Raw genomic sequence first — 22,558 nt, 5'->3', positions numbered from 1 at the left:
GCCCGCCCCCAAATATAAAAGGCCCTCCTTGCGCTGGGTTAGGACAGTTTTGGAGCTGGCCTACAAGTAGTGGCTGCCACGCCCTGGACGTCTCGCTGACTGCGGTGAGAGGCGGGGTCCCCGGATTGAGGTGGGGGCAGGGGCCGCCGAGTCTTGGTGCGCCCCAAGGGAGGAAGGGGCGGGGAGGACCTTCCCTCGGGCTCTGATTGTCTCCGCGGCCAGGGGAGGGGGTCTACAACCTGGGCTGAGCACTCCTCCCCCCACCAAAATTCCAACTTCTGAAAAAGGCTCAGACTTTAAAACTCTCTCCTCTCAATATCTGGGATTTTCGGTGGGGGGCGCACGAAAAAGCTTCTTCGATGTGGCATTATCAAGGCGGGGGCAAAGTCTCCAGTCCCAAACCACATTCTCTTGCTTTACAAACACACTTTGGAGGCAAGCCGCAGCCCGTTCCTTTCCGCACAGAAACTCTGCCCTCCCCGGTCTTCAGAGCGGCACCCCACCCACCCCATCCAGCGGCAATCCCTCTGCCTAGCAAAGCCCCCTCCCCTTCAGATGGTTTGACCGCCTGGGGCTTGGCCTCACCCTTGCTCTCCTTTTGGCCCAGCAGCTGACCCTGATGAGGTCTTGGGCAAACCCCGCCCCCCTTTAACTGGGGGTTTGTGGTCAATGGATTGCACAAAGTGGCGGATGAGAAGGCCTACCCCTTGTAGGTGTCCTTGGGACCTTTGAAAAATGACTGCCTGGGCCTGGAGAATTTTGGAAGTTGGATCTTAGCAGCCCTGCCTGCAGCTGCACGGCTACGTGACTCCAGCCAGTACCCACCAACTCTTGCTCTCACAGCTGGGGCCAGGGCCAGGCAGGTTGCTGACCCCAAGGACTGTATTGGGGGTGTTTGACATCCGCAATGGCCGCCCTTGGTTAAGCCGGTTCCAGAGGGATTGATGGCCAAAGGAGATGGGAGGGAGGACCTCTAAGCTGCCCAGGGAAGGTGAGAGAAAGAAAGGAGTAAGGTGATGATCACCAGGGGTAGGTGTGCCTCCTTGCCCCACTTCCCAGTTGGGTAACTTTTGTACCAAGCAGAGGCTCATTCCTGGCTGGCTCCACTGTTTCTATGTGGCAGGCAGAGTGGTGTGAAATGGATCTGTTTATTGAGCACCTACTATGTTTCAGGCACCAAGCTAAGTGACATATATGCAGCCTCTCGTCCAATCCATAGGGACTCTAAGCTGGGAATGGTTATCCCCACCCCATAGATGGGGCAAGCGACACTCCCAGAGGAGGTACTGTCTTTCCAAGCCCCCACAGCTAAGGAGTTGCAAAGCCCAGATTAGAACCCTGTTTGAACTCCAGAACTGGTGCCCTCAAAACATCAGTTTGCCAGATTCCACTTGCGGGGATGGCAAAACTTGTGTCTGGAAGGAAACGCTCAGACTCAAGGTCAGGGGTTCTCCACAGGCTCACCCCGGAATTGCCTGGGGAACCAGCTTTAAGGCAGGTACTACCTTTAGCCCCATTTTACAGAGATGAGAGGAGTGAGGCCAGCTGAGAGGTTGCTTGTTGCCCAACATAGCACAGCATGGCTAGAGCTGGGACTCCTGAAATCTAATCTGAAAATGCTCTCATCTCACCTGGCCAGGAAAGTGGAGCACACCTGTGGCTGCCATGGTGCCTGCAAACGTGTCCATTAGATTCGACTGGGGAGCCTCCTTCGCCCTCCCCACATCCCTGAGTCTGACCTGACTGGTCTACAAAGTGGTCAGGCATGGTCTAACTTTTTTTTTAAGCCTAACTGTTTTTTTGGAACAGGTAATGTTATCTACCTGGCTCAAAAGTCTGAGGCCCGCCCCAGCTACCCATTCTTCCTCCCTGAAAGGTGGCCACTGTTAACTCTTTAAAGATTCTGTGCAAATACAAGCAAAAACTTTAACCCCACTCACATCTTTTGTCTCCTCACAATATCTTAACCTTGTCAATTACATGTAAGTTTCTACTCTTTGTTTTGCCACCGCCCTGGGCTACCACTCTTACTTTCTTTAGTCTCTTTTTGCTGGGCAACCAGGTTGTTTCCAGTGTCTTCTTGTGGCTAACACAGGTACATACACCTCAGTCCACGTGGCAGTACAGGTGTGGGGCTGTCCCCGCAATGAGGTTTCTGGGTCAAAGGGAATATGCCTCTTGAAACCCGGTGGTAACTGACAAATTGCCGTCCACAGAGGGTTCACATAGTAAGTGTCCCCTAGAGTCCTTGGAGGGCTGTGTGCAGACCTTGCCCGTCTGGGTGTGGCCTGGTGGCCGGCTGCACCAGCCGCACCTGGGAGCTTGTCAGACCAGCAGACTTCTGCCCCGCTGAGCCAGCGCCCACTCTGAACAGGCGTGTTAAGGGTTGTGAGCAGGGCTTTAGGAGATGGTGGTGACGAGGTGGTCAGAGGGCAGTGTAAATCTGGCTTCCCCCTGGAGGGAGCAGGCTGTGCCCTGACTAGTCCTTCTATTCACAGTTCCTGCGTCTGAGAAATGTCTACTGACGAGACAGAAGCTGCCGCCAGCACCCAGGTGACAGCAGAAGAACCAGTACAGCAGGTGAGGAAGGTCTGTGGTCTGTGGGATGCATCTTCCCTCGTGGCGGTGCCACGGCAGCGAGCTGCTGGCAGCGCAGGAAGCTCGAGCAATACCCTTCTGAGTGGGCTGGAGAGAGCCATCGTACAAGCCCTAACTGGCTCCCCACTAGCAGATGGAGGTAGGAGAACTGGGGATGCCAAGGGCTCTTGGGAGAACAGGAGTACCACTCTGAAGCTGCCTAGCTCCCCCAGACACATCTTCCCTGTCTCTGCAGGTTCTCTTAAGGTCCTCCTCCTAGGAAGTCAGTCTCTCTTCCACCTCCTCTCCCCAATTTAAATGAAGGTCCCTTTAATAAATAGCGTTTTTTGTGGGGGGGAGGGTATAGCTCAGTAGTAGAACATGTGCTTAGCATGCACAAGGTCCTGGGTTCAATCCCCAGCAACTCCATTAAAAATATAATTAAATGAATAAACTTAATTACCTTCCCCCTGAGAAACAAATAAAAATAAACAACTTTTTAAAAATAAGGTATGATTCACATACCATAAAATTAACCCCTAGGAAGGGTACTACTCAATGATTTTAGTTAACTACCAAGTTAGATAGCTATCACCACCACACAGTTAAGACATTTTTCATCTGCCCCAAAAGAGACCCCAGACCCATTAACAGTCAACTCCCTGTTCCCGCTCCTCCTGGGCCACCACTCATCTAGGTTCTGTCTCTCTGGATTTGCCTATTTTGGACATTTCATATAAATGGAAACATATGATATGAAACCCTTTTGTGTCTGGCTTCTCTCCCTGAGCATGTTTTGTTTTGTTTTGGTTTTTTAACTGAAGTATAGTCAGTTACAATGTGTCAGTTTTTGGTGTACAGCACAATGTCCCAGTCATATATATATGTATATATACACACACACGCACACACATATTCTTTTTCATTAAGGGTTATTACAAGATATTGAACATAGTTCCCTGTGCTCTACAGAAGAAATTTATTTTTCATCTCTTTTTATATATAGTATTTAATATTTCAAAATCTTGAACTCCCACATTTATCCCTTCCCACCCCTTTTCCCCGGTAACCATAAGATTGTATGTTTTTGAGATTCATCTATGTTGTAGCTTGTTAGTGCTTCGTTCCTTTTATAAAATTGGGGTCAAATACACATAAAAATACACTATTTTACCTATTTTGCAGTGTGCAGGTCAGTGGCATTAAGTATATTCCCAGTGTACTACCATCATCACTACCTAATTCCAGAACTTTTCCATCATCCCAAGTGGAAACTTCGTAACTGTTAATAGTCACTTCGTTCTCCTCTTCCCCCAGTCCCTGGCAACCACTGATCTGCTTCCTGCCTGTGGATTTACCTATTCTGGACATCTCATATAAGTAGAATAAGAATCAGTTTATGAATGTAGAACCTTCTGTGTTACGTACCTCATAAGTGGAATCACACAGTCTTTGTCCTCTCGTGTCTGGCTTATTACACTGAGCGTCACGTTCTCAAGGTTCATCCATGTTGCAGTGAGTGTCAGAATTTCCTTCCTTTTTAAGGTTCAATCATATTCCATTGTGTGGATGAACCACATTTTGTTTATTCATTTATCAGTCGATGGACACTTGGGATTGCTTCCACATTTTAGCTATTGTGAATAATGCTGCTTTGAACTTGGGAATACAACTATCTCTTTGAGATTCTGCTTTCAGTTCTTTTGTTTATATACCCAGAAGTGAAATTGTTGGATCAAATGGTCATTCTGTTTTTAGTTTTCTAAGGAATCAACCATAATGTTTTCCACAGTAGCCACAGCATTTTGCATTCTCAGCAACAGTGGGCAAGGGTTCCAATTTCTCCACATCCTCACCATCACTTGCTAATTTCTGTTTATTTGATAGTAGCCATTCCAGCCATTGTGGGGTGTGAGGTCGTATCTCTTTGTAATTTTGACTTACATTTCTCTAATGATTATGATGTTGAGAATCTTTTCTTGTACCTATCAGCCATTTGGAGGTGATTTTTTTTTTGAGGTGATATATTTTTAAAAACATGCCTTATTCCACATTTTCTTTATCCACTCAGCAGTTGATGGACATTTGGGTTGTGGTTTCCACTTCTTGGCCATTATGAATAAGGCTGCTATGAACATTTATGTAGCAGTTTTATGTGGACCTGTGTTTTCCTGTGTCTAGGGTAGATTCCCTAGGAACAGAATTGCTGAATTGGGTGGTAAATTCAGGATTGGCTTCTGAAGAGACCTCCTGGATAAACCCTGGAGGAGGACTGCCTGAATCAAGTCCAGCTTCACCAGTGGCTGGTTTTGTGACCTTGGGTGACTTACTTACTTAGCCTTTCCATGCCTCAGTTTACCCTTCTGTAAAATTGAAATAATACTGTGAGAGTTGTCTTCTGATTTCATTTTCACACGGGTCATCTTGGCAATTCCTTCAGGACAGGAATGAATTCCCATTTTATGGATGGGGAAACTGAGGCTCAGAAGAGGTATCGCGACTACTCAGTTCTGCTCTTGTAGGGTAAGAGCTGCCATATTCAGTACGTAAAGGAATGGCTGTGGCCGAGTGCCAACAAAACTTTTATTTACAAAACCAGCTAGCAATGGGATATCATTCAGCCACGTAGAAGAATGCAGTAGTGACATGCGATGCAACATTGATGAACCTTGCAGATTTGTTCTGAGAAGCCAGGCAAATACTGTGTAATCCCACCTATAGAAGGTCCCTAGAGGAGTCAAATCCAAGAGGTAGAAAGTAGAAGGTGGGGGCCAGGGGCTGGGGGGGGATGGGGAGTCAGTGTTTCATGGGGACAGAGTTTCGGTTTGGAGAGATGAGAAAGGCCTGGAGATGGATGGTGGGATGGTTACACAACAGGGTGAATGGTACTTAATGCCACTGAGCTGTGCACTTAAAATTGGTTTAAATGGTACATTTTATGTGTTTTTTTCCACAATTAAAAAAAAAAAAAGAATGTAGCACTGACCCATGCTACTACATGAATGAACCTTGAAAACATTACTCAGTGAAAGAGGCCAGACACAAAAAGCCCCTTGGTGTGTGATTCCATTTATGTGAAACTTCCAGAACAGGCAGATCCACAGAAACAGAGATTAGTGGTTGCCAGAGGCAGGAAGGAGTGGAGAATGAGGAGTGGCTGTTAATAGGGTCGGAGTTTGGAGTGATGACAAAGTTCCGGAATTAGTCAGTGATGAGGGTTGCACAACCTTGTGAATACACTCAAAACCTCTGGATCGTGCATTTTTAAATGGTGAAATTTTATGATGTGCGAACTAGATTGCAACAATGTCGTTAGGAAGAAACCAGACAAGAATTAAAAAAAAAACAACAACAAAAAACAGGTGGTGGGCGGGACTTGGCCTCAGGGCCATAGTTTGCTGATCTGAGTTTTAGACCCTGAGCTCCAGGACAGTGGGGCTCTTGTGTCCTGTCGCCACCTGGCAGACGGTCGGCACCAAGTGCGCGTTCAGACAAATGAGCTGCAGGGCGGAGAGAAAGGAAGTGCATGGCGGAACCCCGAGTTCCTGGCTGGTTCCACCGCGTGGGTGCAGAGCGAGGTGGAGAACCGAGCCGTTTCCCCGGCCTGAGCCGCGCCTCCCCGTAGCCCAGCGTGGTGGACCGCGTGGCCAGCATGCCCCTCATCAGCTCCACCTGCCACATGGTGTCCGCCGCCTACGCGTCCACCAAGGAGAGCTACCCGCACGTCAAGACCGTCTGTGATGCGGCGGAGAAGGGCGTGAAGACCCTCACGGCGGCGGCGGTCAGCGGGGCCCAGCCCATCCTGTCCAAGCTGGAGCCCCAGCGTGAGTGAAGCCGGCAGAGCGCGGACCCTCCCCTCCTGGCTGTTCAGTGACAGGGCGCGGGGCGGGGGCGGGGGCGGGGCCTGCCCACCTCTGGCCCCTCCCCCAAGCGCCCGAACTTCTCTGCCTCCGGGGATGCGCATGCGCGGTAACCATCAACTGTCTCTTTTGCCCCCACCCCTACCCACCTACTCCTGTAGTCACATCCGCCAGCGAATACGCCCACAGGGGGCTGGACAAGCTGGAGGAGAATCTGCCCATCCTGCAGCAGCCGCCGGAGAAGGTGACTGACCTCTGTCATGCGGGTGGGGAGGGGGCGTTGCTCAGCTGAGACGGGGCCTACCTGGGTATGGAGTCTCACCTTAAACAGAGCAGACAAGTGTGACAACTTCCTCGCTGACCCCTCCTCTGTCTGTCCCCCTCACCCCCAACAGGCAGCTGGAGAAACATTCTAAATACTAACAGGGTGTACCCCAGACCCCCTGGTGTCTTCCACCTTGCACGGAACAAAAGCCAAAGCCCTTCTCATGGCCGACGTAGCCCTACCTGGTCTGGCCCCACTACCTCCCTGCCCTTCCTGCCCACCTCACTTGCTCCATTCCAGCCGCCAGGGCCTCCATCCTCTTGTTCAGTAACATCAGTGCCCACATGTACCAGACACAGTGGTGGAAACTGAGTCCCTGCCCTCCTGGAACTTTCATTCTGGGGCGGCCAGCCGGGGAGACAAATACAGTGACCACACCCATCTCAGTGCTGCCCCAGGGTCTTTGCACGTGCTGTTCCTGCTTTGTGGACCAGAACTTTGTACATGTTCTTTCTCTGCCTCGTCCAGTACAGAAACCAACAGCTGTATGTGGTTGCTGGGCCCTCAGAATGTGGCTAGTGAGGCTGAGGAACTTAGTGACTCATTTTCATCATTTTAAATTTTAAATAGCCAATTTTAATTGTTTTAAGTTGAAATAGCTACATGCAGCTTGTGGCTCCCATCTTAGTCGGCATGGTCCTGGGGCGCTGCTGCAGCCTTTTGGTTTAACAGCTTCACTGAGCTATGACTCATGTCCTGTACAATTTGCCCATTTAAAGTGTACAATCCAGTGGTTTTGGTACATTCAGATGGTGTAGCCATCACCATCCATTTTAGAACATTTTCATCTCCCCAGAGAGAAACCCCACACCCTTTACCTCCTTCCCACCAACCACTAGCCCCTACCATCTTACTTTCTGTCTCTGTGGATTTGACTCCTCTCGGGACCTCCTGAGTGGAATCAGACAGTATCTGTCCTGTGTCTGGCTTATTTCTCTGAGCATCATGTCCTCAGTGTTCATCCATCTTGTAGCAGGTGTCAGAATTTCTGGGGGAAGCGTGATTTGTTTATCCACACTTCCATCAATGGACCCGTGGGTCATTTCCACCTTTTGGCTGCTGTACCTGCATGCTCATTGCAGCATTATTCATGAGTTGCTTTAGCATTTAAAAAACGCTTCAGACAGCGTGGAATCTAATTGCCTATTTGCCTCCCCAGCTGGGGCGAGGGCACAGGCTGTCTGCTTTGCTGCTCTGTCCAGAGCCCCTCATCCAGCCTGGCACATAGTACATGCTTATTAAATGCTCACGTGCTCTCTCCATTTTTGCCTGGTGGGACAGAAGTGCCATGCTCAGGCATACCTGTTCATCGTGGGAATTCTCCCACCAGAAATAGGTGTTTCCTGGTGGGGAGACTGGGTGCGGCCAGCCACTCATCCAGGTCCCTGCGGCTCTTTGCTGAGACCACCTGTTTTGTCAAGCAGCTTATTCACCTGCTAGCTATTGAGCACCTCCTGTTGGCCAAGGACTGCTATTCATCATGTCCCCCTGGGGGCACACCCGTCCCGTTTAGACGGAAAAGGACAGAACTAGGGAGCTTTGGAACAGGACTTGAACCCGTCTTAGCCGAGAGGCTGTTAATAAGCTGAGCATGACGGGAGGTGAAAACTGCCACGTCCACAGAAGGATGGCCCAGGAGCCACCTCCTCAGGGCTGGATACTCGCGCTCTCCTCCTGTCCTGCTGGGGCCTCAGCTGGCCAGCATTCCTTCCATTTATAGAAGGGCTGAGCTCAGGGTGGTGTTCTACAAGGGTGTCCAGCAGGGCAGCCACTCTGAGCTCTTGGCTGTGTGGGAGGCTGTCTTGATGTGGGCCCTAGGAGGTCCCCCTCCGGGAAGAGGTAGCTTTCCCTGGTTCTGTGGGACAGCGGTGTTGTCAGAGCTGAGACCTGAACCCAGGCCAGTGTGAGCACACATTGTGCTCAGTGAGCTTTGTGCTGGTGTTCACACCTGACAGTCACGCCTTTTTCCCCCAAAAGAGACTAATTCCCGTGAGTAGGAGGGTCAAGGTGTTGAGACAGGTGCCAGCTTAGAAGAGTAGGACCAGAAACCAGCGTGATTTTTAACTTTCCAGCATACTCTAGGCATAGAGATCTATTGAAAGACTTAGAACCCTAGGCGTTGATCAATGAGTACCCGCTGTGTGCTGGAGCTGCCTCTCCAAGGATACAATGAAAAGCGATTCCAGAGGTGGGCAAATCTGGCCCCGCCCCCTGTTTTTGTAAATAAAGTTTTATTGGCACCCAGCCGCACCCAGTGGTTAACACATCGTCCATGACTGCTTTTGCTCTACACTGCCGGGGTTCAGTAGTTGCGACAGAGACCCTGTGGCCTGCAAAGCTGAAAATATTTGCTCTTCCTGGAAAAAGTTACTGATTTCCTGACTGTCTTATTGACTAGTTAAGGTGAAAAGCTGTAGAATCAAAATATCAGGTTAAAGTCCAGGTTCTGCCCCTTAGCACCTGGACAGCCCTCAGACAAGCTGCTCAGCCTTGATGTCTCTTCTGTGGAATGAGTACGTGTCTTGGAGGTTTGCTGAAGGGGCATCACCTGAGGGCTCAGAACGCTGACTGGTTCATACTGAGTGCTGGCTCTTTTTTTTTTTTTTTTTTTTTTTTTGAGTGTTGGCTCTTAACGTTTTAATAGGAGCTTCAGGAATCCACAGAATGCACTGATGTTTTGGGCATGTCACCCGTTTGCTGCGGGGAGTTTAAGGTTTACTGTGTTAAGTTGGCAGTTAATAAAGAAAATGTTTGGTTATTTGGGCACGTGCCTAAAGTCTCTCCTTTAGTGTAGCTGAGCGTCCCATTCTAAAGCAGGGTCCCTCCCACTCGGCACCACTGACGCTGGCATCAGGTCATCCTCTGCAGGGCCGTCCTGGGTGCTGTGAGGTGTGGAGCAGCCTCCCTGGCTCCCTGCCCAGGTGATGCCAGAAGCCTCCCAGCTGTGGGGACCACAGATGTCCCCAGATGCTGCCCAGCGTCCCCTGGGTGGGGGCAGAACCATCCCAGATGAGAAGCAATGTCCTGAGGGACTTAGCACAGTGATCCAAATAGGATTACCCCCCCAGTGCGGGACTGGAGTGGTCCTTTCCACGGATGTCTGTCGTTTCCGCTGTTGTGCTGATCCCATGGCTGAGCCGGGCACTGTTCCCACCGTTGTGTCTTAGCCACTTAGGGCTGCGTAACGAAGTGCCACAGCTGGGGGAGGGCTGGGGGTTTAAACAACAGACATTAATTTTCTTCCAATCGTAGAGGCTGGAAGTTCAAGATCAAGGTGTTGGCAGGGCTAGTTTCTCCCGAGGCCTCTCACCTTGGCTTGCAGACGGCCGTCTTCTCCCTCCGTCCTCATGTGGTCTCCCCTCTGTGCGTGTCTGTGTCTTGATCTCCTCTTCTTATAAAGACACCAGTCAGACTGGATTAGGACCCACTCTAATGGCCTCCTTTTACCTTAACTACTGCTGTAAAGATCTCATCGCCGAGTACAGTCACATTCTGAGGTCCTGGAGGTTAGGGCTTCAACACAGTTCAGCCCATAACACCACGGGAGGAAGAAATGGAGACAGAGAGGTAGAATGACTTGCCTGAGACCACACAGCTGGGTCATATCAAGCCAAGGACTCTTACCAGGCCGTCCAGCTCCAGATCACGGGATCTTAACTGTCCCCACCCTTCAGGGTCACCCAGGAGCTGGAACTGCTCCCTCTGGCCCAGCAGGGGTTAGGGTGCAGGGTGGGCGCCCAGGTGCGAAGGGAGGACAGAGATGCTGATGCTGGCCTTTCTTGTAGGTCCTGGCGGACACCAAGGAGCTCATGTCATCTAAGGTGTTGGGGGCCCGAGAGGCTGTGTCCAACACGGTGTCCAGTGCCAAGGACACAGTGGCTTCCCGAGTGACAGAGGCAGTGGATGTGACCCGGGGTGCTGTGCAGAGCGGTGTGGACATGACCAAGTCCGTGGTGACCAGCGGCGTCCACTCAGTCATGGGGTCCCGCGTGGGCCAGATGGTGCTGAGTGGGGTGGACACGGTGCTGGGCAAGTCGGAGGAGTGGGTGGACAACCACCTGCCCATGACGGATGCTGAGCTCGGTAAGGGTGGGCCTGGGGCCCCTCCCCAGACCTCTCGACAAGGGGTCCCTCTCATCACATGGTCTCGTCCCTGCCACTTCTCCCCATCCAACGTCACCCTCCCCGTCTGAGCCACCCAGGGCTCACTTCCTCTGCCCTGGTTCCCGGTGTTTGTTCTCCCTGCAGCAGCCACCAGAGGGAACCTGTGAGCACTCAGGTCAGGCCCTGCCTCTACCCACAGCCCTCCAGAGCCCCCACCTCCCCACCTCCCTCTGGTAAATGCCCAATTCCTCCATGAGGCCCTCTTATACTTGCCCACCTCTCCTCATTCATTCTGCTCCAGGCACACTCGGCCTCTTTGCTGATCCTGGACAGTGTTCCCACCCCAGGGCCTTTGCACTGGCTGTTCTCTCTACCAGGAACTCTATTCCCTTAACACGCAGATGGCTTGTTCCCTTCCACCTCCAGCTCTGTACTCCAGTGCCATCTCCCTATAAGGCCTCTAAAATTGCACGGTCGCTCGTTCATATTGTGTCATGAGCCCCTCGCCTGCCGGCTCGGCTCTGTCTTTTCTCTTTGGCACTGGTCATTAATTCCACAAAGCAGAAGCTGTGTCCCATGTCTGGAATGGGGCCTGGCACTCAGCAGGTGCTCAAATCCCCAGATAAAATCATTCAACCACTTCTCTGTTGATTCCCCCCTCCCCCACCGGCATCTATTTGTTCAGGTGTTTCTTGAGCACCAACTGTATGCCAAGCCCACTTCCTAGATCCTAGAGATACATCAGTGAACAAAGTTCTGCCCTCATGGAACCTGCAGTCTAAAGTATACAGAAGTCAGGTTAAAGGAGAGGTTTCTGAGGAGGTGACGTTTGCCAGACGTGTACAGAGGGAGGGGACCATCTGTGCAGATGTCAGGGCAGAGATGCGTGGAAAACAGACCCAGGGGCAGGATGGCAGGACCATGCCTGGTGTGTGGGAGGAACAGTGAGGAAGCCCTTGTGTCTGGAGCAGTGAGAGAGGGAGAAGGAGAGGGCAGGGCGGGGACAGGTCAGGTTGTGCAGGGCCTTGGGGGCCTCAGGGGAGATGAGGGCTTTTACCCCCTAATGGGTGGGAGCCCTGGAGGGCTGTGGGCAGAGGAGGGCGGGGCCTGACTTGGATGCTCACAGGCGCCCTCTGGTGGCTGCTGCAGGGAGGACAGGCTGGGGTGCAGGGGTGGGAGCCAGAGTCAGGGTTCAGATGACTATTCTAGTCTAGGTGAGTGGTAATGGTGCTGGACCAGGTGGTGGCAGGAATGACGGGAAATAGATAAACTGGGGATGAAACTGCTGAGATCAAGCAGCCAGTCCTAGTCATGGTCTCATGCCCCTGGCTCTTGCGGTTGGTCTTGGCCCCACCTAGAGCTGGGTGTGCCGGGAACTTCCAGCCGTGCCAGCGTTGCAGACTCCAGCGCCCACAGCAGCAAGGGAGCGAGGGCTGGTGAGGCCACGTGTAACTGGACCCCACCTCCATTCAGAGGGAGCAGTCTCTCGGCTCCAGCTTTGGCCAGAGCTTTGTTTGAATGAGTTGCCAAACATTTGCAACAACTGGAAAGAGTTGAAGACAGAGTAGATCAGGGTTTCCCAAATGCGCCATTGTGGTCATCGGGATCGGGTCGTCCTCTGTGGGGGGGGCCGTCCTGGGCACTGTGGGGTGTGGAGCAGCCTCCCTGGCCCCCACCCACTGGATGCCAGGACCCCCCCAACGTGACAATCACAGACATCCCCAGACATAACCCAGTGTCCCCTTGAGGCAGGATCACCCTCAGGTGAGAACCACTGCTTTGCCTGTTCCAGAACTTCGTAGACATGGAATCACGTGGTTCCCTAATGGGTGGGCGGCTCCTAATCATTATCTCCAATCTCTACCCACTGGGACTGCAAGGTGTCGCTGTCCTCGGTTGTAGCACTTCTCTCTGTGTCAGCTGGAAACTTCCTTGGACGAAGTTCTGTGTTGCAGTTTTGATTCCCCCAAGGTCCAGTTTACAGAGGAAAAGCAGGACAAATGGCCAACTTCCTCCCCTTTATTTGGCATCACGTAGTCAACAGTACCCTCCACCGGAGGACAGCGAGTTTTTATGCTATAGGTTTGAACCCATGTATTAACACAGTATCTTCCTATCCGAGGTACTTGTTTTATTGACACTTCATTTGTCCCATCATTTTCGATTGCTTGGAACCCCCTTTGAGTTGGCTCTGAGCCCTCATGATTCTCCCTGGGAATCCTCGGCAGAAAGCAGTGTTCCCTTGCTTTCTGGAGAAACTAGCTGTTCCAGGCAGGGCGATGTTCCAGGCGGGTGATCTTAAGTCCTTTGGCATGTGTCTTGAGTGTAGCATGTCACTTGTTCGAGTTTTCAAAACTTGACCCTGCACTTCTTGAGCGAAGGGCCCTGGCTGATGTCTTCCATCCTGGACCCCAAGTTCAGGGCCTACTGACTCCTCATAGTGCTCAGACCGAGTAAGACTCGGCTGTGGGTCTTGGCACCTGAAAGTAGAAGAGGCAGGGTTTGCTGGGAGACACTGCGGAGGACAGATCTGTCCGACCAGCTTTGATTTTCTGCGCTTTTCCTTTGTGTCCATCCACTAAGGGTGAAGTCACTGCACACTGGTGCTCGGGGTACTGGGGTGGCCTGTGGGCAAGGACATGAGCTCTTGTAGCACCGAGTTAGAGCTAGGATGCTGCTTGTGGCTCAGGCCAGGAGAACAGCCCTGCTCCCCACCCCCTCTCCGGGTCCTCTCCTGTGCCAAGGGCGCCACCCCCTCCAGGGGCCCTGCCGGCTTGCTCAGACATGCCCGGTCTCTGCCAGACCTCCTTGGCCTAGATAACAAAGCTGCTTTCACTTCCAAGGGCAGAGAGCCGGGGCTCCCGGAAGCTGTGGAGAAGTTCTGGACCTCAGGGTCAGTTCAAAATGTTGCCAGATTTTGAATTAGTCTCTGCAAACCTGCCTTTAGTGGGAGACTGGGGAAGAGCCTGTTTTTCTCAAAATGCTGCTTTATTTTTTTTTTTTTCAGAAGCATACTCTTTTTTTTTAAATGGAGGTGCTGGGGGTGCTAAGCATGCACTCTATTGCTGAGCTATACCCTCCTCCCTCAAAATGCCAATTTTAATTTTACTGCCTCTTAATGTCCCCAGTGTTTGGTATTTTGTTCAGGTTTTTATGTTTTTAATTTTCAGTTTAATTATTTTTTTGGAGTTAAGGCTTCTTTGATTGAAGTATAGTTGGTTTACAATGTTGTGTTAGTTTCTGGAGCACAGCGTAGCGATTCAGGTATACATACATATATTCCTTCTCATGTTCCTTTTCGTTATAGGCTATTATAAGGTGTTGAATATAGTTTGTTCAGTCTTTTTAAATGCCATCATGAAATTCTTCCGTAACCTCCTCTTCCCCAGGTGACTGTGTGAGATGACTTCCGGGCCACATCCAGCCCACCGACTGCTTTTGTAAATAAAGTTTTATTGGCACACAGCCATGCCCATTCATTTGCATTTATTCTAAGGCTGCTTCTGCACCACATGGGCAGAGTTGACTAACTGAAGCACAGTCCAGCCTGCAAAGCTGAAAATGTTGACTGAGCTGGCCCCATACAAAAAAAAAGTTTATTAATCCCTGGATTAGTGTATATTCTTCCAGAGTTTCATACTGGTTATAGAAACAACAGAATTCCTCTGATGGAATGTTTACCTTGACTGAGCAAGGGGTTAAGGGCAGGCTGTGGGATTTTGTTGCTTGATTTTTCTACCATCTTTCATTTCTGGAGCAGTGCCCAGTCCAAAGGAGAGGCTTATTTATGTGGCCGAAGAGGCAAGCTCACTCAGTCACCAGCACAGCCCGCTGTTCCCGCCTGACCAGAGCGCTTTCCTCGCGTTATCTTGGTCATGTGTTGCTATGCCCTGTTCTGCTTATTTGATATTCTTCTTTTAATCCCCATTCCCAGATTCTTTTAGCAGGAAACATTGTCACTTACCAGATACAAACCATAAGTAGATACTAAAAGTAGCTCAATGTTCATTCATTTGTGTGCCTTTTTGAGCATAGGGTAATCCAAATTTCATCTTTCAGGCAGTTCTGACTCCGGTGGTTGGACATAAGGGGAAACTGAGGCTTACCGGCAAAGTCATTTCTGCATGGACCAGGGGGTTGTAAACATTTTCCAACACAGGCCAGGCCATAAATAATTTTGGCTTTTGGGGCCATACAGACTCTGTCACAGCTACGCAACTCTCCCGTTGTAACACAAAAGCCTAGGCAATAGGCGAACCCATGGGTGTGATTGTGTGTCAATAAAACTTTATTTATAAAGGCTGGTGACATTTGACCCAGAGGCTATAATTTGCAGCCCCTGCCATAGGGCATTAGAAAGTCGGCAAACTAGTGGGACTGGATTCAAACCCAGATCAGGTTACTTACAAAGCTCAGACTTAAATCACTGCTATATTAAAGTCTAAAGAGAGCAGGGTAAGATCAGGTCGAATTATCGAGAGAGGTGGATTTCTGTCCTGTTGTCTTGTAACTTTATGAGCATTTCTGGACTAGATAGTCCTGACTTTTCTAAATGCTGTGAAGATGGTTCTTCTGTGGCTCAGGCTTCTCCCATCAAGTATCATGATTAAGAACGTGGGGCCAGGCTTCAGATCCTGACTTGTGGCTTACCAGCTGTGTGACTTTCAGCAAGTCACTTGACCTCTCTGAGCCCCAGTTGCCCCATCTGTAAAAACAGTGCCTCTCGAATAGAGTTGTTAATATTTCACAAGAATGCATGTGAAAGACCTAGGACGTTGTGAAAGAGTGACTGCTGTTAATATCTGCTGGGCTCTAATACAGGATCAGTCAGTTTTTTTTCTGTAAAGGACCAGATAATGTATACTTTTATCTCTGCAGACCAAGAGGCCACTTACTGCACTGTTGTAGTTTGAAAGCAGCCATAGACAGCTTATAATGAATATGTGTGGTTGTATTCATGGTCGTACAAAACCAGAGGCGGGCAGACGTGGCCTGAGGGCTGGAGTTTGCTGACCCTCTAAGTCTACAGTCTCTTGATCCTGGGACATTCGTTTCCCATCATACCCATTTCGCAGATGGGGAAAACCAAGAAAGGGAATCCTCTCCCACTTGCGAGCGGCAGACCTGATCATAACCTCGGCCCTCATGGTGCGTCTGCCTTTCCGCCCCCCCGCAGCCCGCCTCGCTACGTCCCTGGAGGGCTTCGACATCGCCTCGGTGTCCCGGCAGCGGCAGGAGCAGAGCTACTTCGTGCGTCTGGGCTCCCTGTCGGAGAGGCTGCGCCAGCGGGCCTACGCTCACTCTCTGGGCAAACTTCAGCACACCAGGCAGAGGGCTCAGGAGGCCCTGCTACAGCTGTCACAGGCGCTCAGCCTGGTGAGGCCTGCGGGGGACCCAGGGGCCCCGGCCGGCAGCAGGCACGCTCGCCAACCCCTCCCAAGACTGGCGCCTCAGCCCTCACCACTCCGCACGTCTGCCTGGGCGGGCTCCCACGGACGGCAGCTCAGACAACACACGTTTATTGCTTCGCGGTTCTGGAGGCCGGGAGTCCGAGATTGGGGTGTCACAGGGCTGGTTCATTTGGAGGCCTCTCTCCCTGGAGTGCAGATGGCCGTCTTCTCCCCGTGTCCTCAAGTGGTCGTCCCTCCGTGTGTGTCTGTGGCCTAATCTCCCCTTTTTATAAGGACACCAGACATGCAGGATTAGGGCCCACCCTCATGACCTCATTTTAACTTAATGACCTCTGTAAAGACACCACCTCCAAATGCAGTCACATCCTGAGGTCCTGGGGGTTAGGGCTCCAACACGTGGGTTTGGAGGGGATGCAGTTCAGCCCGGGACAGGTCGGCTGGAGGCTGAGCCCCGTGATGTGGCTCCTCCTCAGTCAGGCTAGCTCAGGCTCCCCCAGCCCCACCAGGGCTGTGGTCCAGGGGACCCAGGCACAGCGAGAACGCATCAGCACTCTTCCTATACTTACTTAAAGTCACTGCTATTGAGGTATAGTTTACATATAGTAAAAATCATCCCCTTAAAAGGTGTACGGTTGAGGAGTTTTACACATGTTGACCCCTGCTGCAGTCAAGGTGTGGACGTTTCCATCCTCTCCCAGGATGCCCTCTTGCCTCTTAGCAATCAAATCCTGCCCGCTGAGGTTTTTAATTTTTCAGTTCTCTAAAGAGCTAAATGCCTAATTTATTTCCTCTCTGCTTAACTTCTACTAAGTACTTACTGTCTCCTCTTTTTTTTTTTTTAATATTTTTAATTGTGGCAAAATACACATAACAAAATTGCCCATTTTAACCAAATTCAGCCGCACAGCTCAGTGGCGTTAAGCACATTCACGCTGTTGTGCAGCCGTCCCCACCGTCATCTCCAGAACTTTCTCACCTTCCCAAACTGCAACTCTGTCCACATTGAACACTGACTCCCCAGCCCCTGCCCCCACTGTCTACTTGCCGTGTCTGTGGGTTTGACTCCTCTGGGACCTCCTGTGAGTGGACTCAGTATTTGTCCTTGGGTGTCTGGTTCTCTCACTGAGCATCCTGCCTTCAGGGTCCATCCATGCTGTAGCGAGTGTCAGAATTTCCTTCCTTCTGGAGGCTGAGGAATATTCCATTGCAAGTGCTTTCTCAGCCTCTGCTGGCGCTCCACCTGCTCGCGTTCCATTGCAAAGGCAGCCAGGGGGCCAGGCCCACTGCAGGGGGTGAGAAGCAGACAAGATGGGAGGAGCTGCGGAGAATCTGGGCGAGTTCTTCTTTGCCAGCACCACGGGGCACGAGCATGCGGGTGACCCAGACGCCCACAGCCCACGGTAACCCTGTGTGAGAGCAACAGCCCCCCTCCCCTCCCCATCTCAGATGAACGGAGGCCCCCAGGCTCCCTCTGAAATCCTGCCTCTCCCACGATCCCTGTGGATTCCCAGGGGCTCTGCTGACTTTGGTCAAGCTGCGAGGCACTCACCCTCTCTCACTGCTCTCTCTGCTGCAGATGGAAACCGTCAAGCAGGGAGTTGATCAGAAGCTGGTGGAGGGTCAGGAGAAACTACACCAGATGTGGCTCAGCTGGAACCAGAAGCGACTCCAGGGCGCAGAGGAAAACCCGGCCAAGCTGGAGGTACCTGCAGGGAGAAGAGGGCGGCATAGGGTGCTTGGGGCCCTGACTCCCCTCTGTGCATCTCTGCTCCATGGACCTACCTGCCTCGAACACTTTCCCCAGCCTCACCTCCCATTAACTGCCTTCAGGACCCGATGACACCTCCTCCAGGAAGCCCTCCTGGAGTTCCACTCTTGAGTCTGGGTGTTGCTTCTGAGCCAGGAGGTGCTTGATAGGGATATGTCTCGATCTGCTAAATTCTAAGCCGTGCCCCATTTACTTGAGTCTTGACTCCTTCTCTCCCCCATCTCGGCACCCATCACATCCTTCACATTCCCCCACCTGGCTTCTAGTGACAGCTTCTCACTAACGTTCCCTGGTCCCTCCAGGCTTTTCCAAGCGTTGGCCTCCTGTACATGCCCTGACTTTTGCCGCCTGTGCTGTCTCATCTCAGCTTTCACTGAATCAGTGCCGTAAACAATTCTGACACCTCATTCTAAATGGCAGTGCCTCGGTCTTAGGACTGTCCCAGCACTGCAGCTTCTCAGCTTAACCTCTCTGGGCCTCGGTTTCCCCATCTGTGAGTGCGCTGCAGGACCTTCTGCAGGGTTTTTAAGGTGAAAAGAACTAAATTTACATACACGTTCACAGCATGCTTCACAACAGCCACAAAGTGGAAACGACCCAAATGTCCATCCGTAGATGATGGATAAACAAATGTGTCCCTCCACACATGGGAACATGACTCAGCCGTGAGAGAGAAACTGACTCTCAGGACAACGGGGCCGGACCCTGAGGGCACGGTGCTCAGGGAGAAGCAGACACTGAAGGACGCGCAGCGTGTGAGTCCGCAGATGTGAGGCGTCCAGAACAGGCCAGTGCAGACACAGACAGTGGGCAGCAGTTGTGGGGAGCTGGGAGGGGGGTGGGAGGGGCTGCTCCTGGGAAGGGTTTCTCCTGGGGTGGTGGGATGTTCTAGAATTAGAGACGGTGGTTGCCCAACCTTGTGAATATACTAAATTGCTGAATTGTACAGTTAAAAGGGTGAGTTTCCTGGTATATGAGTTATTTTAAACACACACATGAGCTGATATATAAGGCATGTTGTAAGTGCTACAAAAATGATATTCATAAAGATACCATGAAAATCTCTAGAAATGCAAAACTGTTCAACATTCAGACCCAAACTGCGTAAAACCGTCCCCTCCCCCTGCCACCGCCCGCTGCTGAACCACAGCAGCCGGAAGAGCGAGATTCTCACTGGCCCTTCCCTGGCAGGTTCAAGTCCAGAGCCCTCAGCTGCCGGAGCTCAGGGCAAAGTCTTACATCCCAGGCCGCTCCAGTCTCCTCCCTGGCTGGGGAAATTTTCAAGGACCTGATCTTTGATCTAAATTGCAGTCTCCCCTACTGTTTACAACTTCTGCCTAGAAAGTTCTTCCAGACCTTCTCATTTTTAAAAAACTTTTTGAAACAGTCTTATTGAAATATAATTCAGTATTTTGTACTTTTAAAATTTTTGACAGGGGTGGGTGTATCACTCAGTGGTAGACCTCATGCACGAGGTCCTGGGCTCAATTCCCAGTACCTCCGTTAAAAATTTTTTAAAAATTTTTATTGAGATATAATTCACATATTCACAATTGACTAAAGTTCATTAGGGTTCAATTCTCAGTACCTCCACTAAATAAATAAACCTAATTACCTCCCCCCCCAAGAAAAATAAATATATAAAAAAGTGTACAATTGAGTGTTTTTTAGTATATTCATGGGTTGTGCAACCATTGCCACAATTCGTTCAGAAAATTCTTGTCACCCCAGAAGGAGATGGTGTCCCTATTAGCAGCCACGCCCCATTCCCACCCTCCTCCGCTCCCTGGCAACCACAGATCCACTCTCTGTCCCTGAGGACTGGCCTGTTCTGGACGTCTCACACCCATGGAGTCACACGCTGTGTGTCCTTTTTTGTCTGCTTCTCTCCCTGAGCACTGTGTTCTCAGGGTCCTTCCATGTGCTGGTGAGTGTCAGGGCTTCTCTCCATTTTATGGCTGAGGAATATTCTGATGTGTGGCTGGGTCGCATTGTGTGCATCCATTGGCCAGCTGACGGGTATGCGGGCTGTTTCCACTTTGGGCTCCTGTGAATAACGCCGCTTTGAGCATTTATGTACGAGTCTCTGCGTGGCGTGTGCTTTCATTTCTCTTGGGCCGGCCCCTGGAAGCGGACTTGCTCGGTCATAGTGTAGCTACAGTTGAGCACTTCGAGGGACCGCCAGCCTGTCTTCCAAAGTGACTGCGCCACCAGCCACATACAGGGGTTCCAGCTTCCCCCTGTCCTCGCCAACACCTGCCAGTATCTGTCCTTTCGACTTCAGCTGCCCCAGTGGGGGTGAGGTGTGTCTCCCTGTGCCCTAATGAGTGAAGGAGCTGAAGACCTTTTCACATGCTTATTGGCTGTTTTCCTGGGGAAAATGTGTGTGCTTGTTTTTCAACTTTATTTTTTGCTTGTTTTTTTTTTTAATGGATGTACTGGGATTGAACCCAGGACCTCATGCATGCTAAGCACATGCTTTCCCACTGAGTTACACCCTCCCTGCTGTTTTTTAGTTTGAGTGGTGATTATCTCAACACGATTTGAAGGAGTCGGTATTCTGAACTGCCGTGCCTGACAGCTTCTCCCAAGCTTTGGGTCCACTTACCCCAAGGCAAAGGGTCCTGATCATCTCCCACCCCATTCCCTTCTTAGCAGGTCGAGTCCCAGACGCTCACCATGTTCTGTGACGTCGCCCAGCAGCTGCAGACCACCTGTGCCTCACTGGGCTCCAGCCTCCAGGGGCTGCCCACCCACGTGAAGGACCAGGCACTGCAGGCTCGCCGCCAAGTGGAGGAGCTCCAAGCCACCTTCTCCGGTGTCCACTCCTTCCAGGACCTGTCCAGCAGCGTCCTGACACAGAGCCGCGAGCAGGTGGCCAGGGCCCGAGAGGCCCTGGACCACATGGTGGAGTATGTGGCCCAGAACACACCCATCATGTGGCTGGTGGGGCCCTTTGCCCCCGGAGTTGTGGAGAAGGGCCCAGAAGAGAAGGAGGAGAGACAGGAGAAGAGCTCGGGGGGCTCCGTCCTCCCAGAAAGGCCGGCAGGCAGCACTGAGCCCCCTACCCCTGAGCCTTGCTTGGAACCAGATTCCTAAATGTTCCTGCCATTCATCTCAGCTGCCACCTCGGGAGGGTGAGGTCCTCAGAACCAACCAGTCCCTCACCCTCTCTGAGCTTGGAGGAAGCGAGTTCTGAACCTCACATCAGTTGGTGGGGAGAAGTTTCCAGGGAAAAAAAAAAATTCTAGAAAATTCCAAAATACGTGTTTTCCTCCTTAAAAACCAGAAATATAGTTCTTACATCTCGCTCCCTTTTCTACACCCAGGCCCCTGCATATCAGCCTTTAGCTAAGGGGCTTGGACTCCGGGCTGGGGTGGGGAGCTGACATTCATTCTCGAGCAGAACGGGGCTGAGGCCTGCGAGCCGTAGGTGCCCGGAGCTCCAGTGTTGCCTTAATAAATTTTACCTGCAGCTAAGTGTAGGCCGTGTGTGTATGTGTGCACGTGTGTGCGTGTGTGTGTTGGAGGGGGGCGTTCATTTTTGTGTTTTTCCCAGCAGCTGAGCAACTGTGGGGTCTCTGTGTGGCCTTCTTTGCCGCTTCCTCGATTGGTTCCCAAGGGAGTGAACGGATCAGGGCTGGACCTGACACTGAGCCTGAAGGTCAGCGCCCAGTGCCTCGCACAAGCCCGTCTGGGTTGTCAGAGACGCCCTCGGCACACTTGCTTGGCCTGGACAGGAGCAGGCTGTGGGGGTCTCTCATCTCCCCCCGACCCATGTGCTGGAGTCTCACCCGCTGTGTCCCATCCTGGGCATCCAGTGGAGGGGAGGAGCCTGCTGCTTTTCCTGTTCTGGGCCTTTCCAGACATGCTGGGGAACCGTGTGGCAGGCTGAGCCTCGGACACTTCCAGGACCTGGGCCCTGGGCCCTGTGACTGTGTTCCCTCATGTGGCAAAGGGGACTTTGCAGATGGGATTTGATTAAGGATCTAGAGATGAGGTGGTCCTGGGCTGTCTGGGTGACCCTCATCACCAGGGTTCTCGTGGGAGGGAAGCGGGAGGGTTGGAAAGGGAGCAGAGTCAGAATCTGGGACGGGAAAAGGCTGCACTGCTGGCTGTGAGGATGGAGGAAGGGGCTGCCAGCCCAGGAACGCAGCAGCCTTTAGAAACTGGAAAAGGCAGGGAACAGAGCCCACTCCCCACCCACATCAGGGGCTCTGGAAGGACCAGCCCTGCCCTTGCCCACGCCTGGATTTTAGCCCTGTAAGACTCATTTCAGACTCCTGACCTCCAGAACGATCGGACGATGCGTGTGCGGTGTTTGCAGCCTCTGTGTTGGCGGTCACTTGTTACAGCAGCGGCAGGGAACTCGTACTGGGTGCAAGGAGTTCAAGGTTGCCTGAACAGAACCCAGCTCGGGGTTTCCTAACTTTCTGTCCACGTCTGTCCCTGGCCGTGTTCCCGCTGCTGCGCTCGTGTTTACTCAGAGAAAACACTCGGACCGGAGCCTCTC

The 22,558-nt window shown here is 51.7% G+C and overlaps 1 protein-coding gene across 3 annotated transcripts; it reads left to right on the top strand.

Moving 5' to 3' along the window:
* The first annotated feature begins 7 nt into the window (after nucleotides 1-7).
* On the top strand, nucleotides 8-21,525 carry PLIN3 (perilipin 3). Of its 3 annotated transcripts, none has more exons than XM_031437013.2 (8): nucleotides 8-104; nucleotides 2,499-2,580; nucleotides 6,203-6,401; nucleotides 6,599-6,681; nucleotides 10,548-10,845; nucleotides 16,043-16,242; nucleotides 17,854-17,979; nucleotides 20,704-21,525. In XM_031437013.2, exons 2-8 carry the CDS (start codon nucleotides 2,515-2,517, stop codon nucleotides 21,142-21,144), a joined length of 1,413 nt encoding a protein of 470 aa, XP_031292873.2. In that variant the 5' UTR covers nucleotides 8-104; nucleotides 2,499-2,514; the 3' UTR covers nucleotides 21,145-21,525. The 3 variants fall into 3 exon arrangements, with proteins under 3 accessions (XP_031292873.2, XP_031292870.2, XP_031292871.2); XM_031437010.2 differs by having other exon boundaries at nucleotides 20,701-21,525; XM_031437011.2 differs by having other exon boundaries at nucleotides 71-130; nucleotides 20,701-21,525.
* The last annotated feature ends 1,033 nt before the right edge of the window (nucleotides 21,526-22,558 follow it).

This window comes from Camelus dromedarius, chromosome 27 (genome assembly GCF_036321535.1).
Source record: "Camelus dromedarius isolate mCamDro1 chromosome 27, mCamDro1.pat, whole genome shotgun sequence".
In the NCBI taxonomy this organism is placed as follows: domain Eukaryota; kingdom Metazoa; phylum Chordata; class Mammalia; order Artiodactyla; family Camelidae; genus Camelus; species Camelus dromedarius.
Note: the sequence above shows the minus strand (reverse complement) of the source record. Positions and strands in the feature narration are given on the sequence as shown.

What these genes read in the sequence shown, in the direction of transcription:
- PLIN3 (XM_031437010.2), top strand. Translation starts at nt 2,515, where the DNA reads ATGTCTACTGACGAGACAGAAGCTGCCGCCAGCACCCAGGTGACAGCA. An exon ending in TGTCACAGGCGCTCAGCCTG is followed by an intron (nt 16,243 to 17,853) that starts GTGAGGCCTGCG and finishes TCTCTGCTGCAG; the next exon opens with ATGGAAACCGTCAAGCAGGG. An exon ending in AAAACCCGGCCAAGCTGGAG is followed by an intron (nt 17,980 to 20,700) that starts GTACCTGCAGGG and finishes TTCCCTTCTTAG; the next exon opens with CAGGTCGAGTCCCAGACGCT.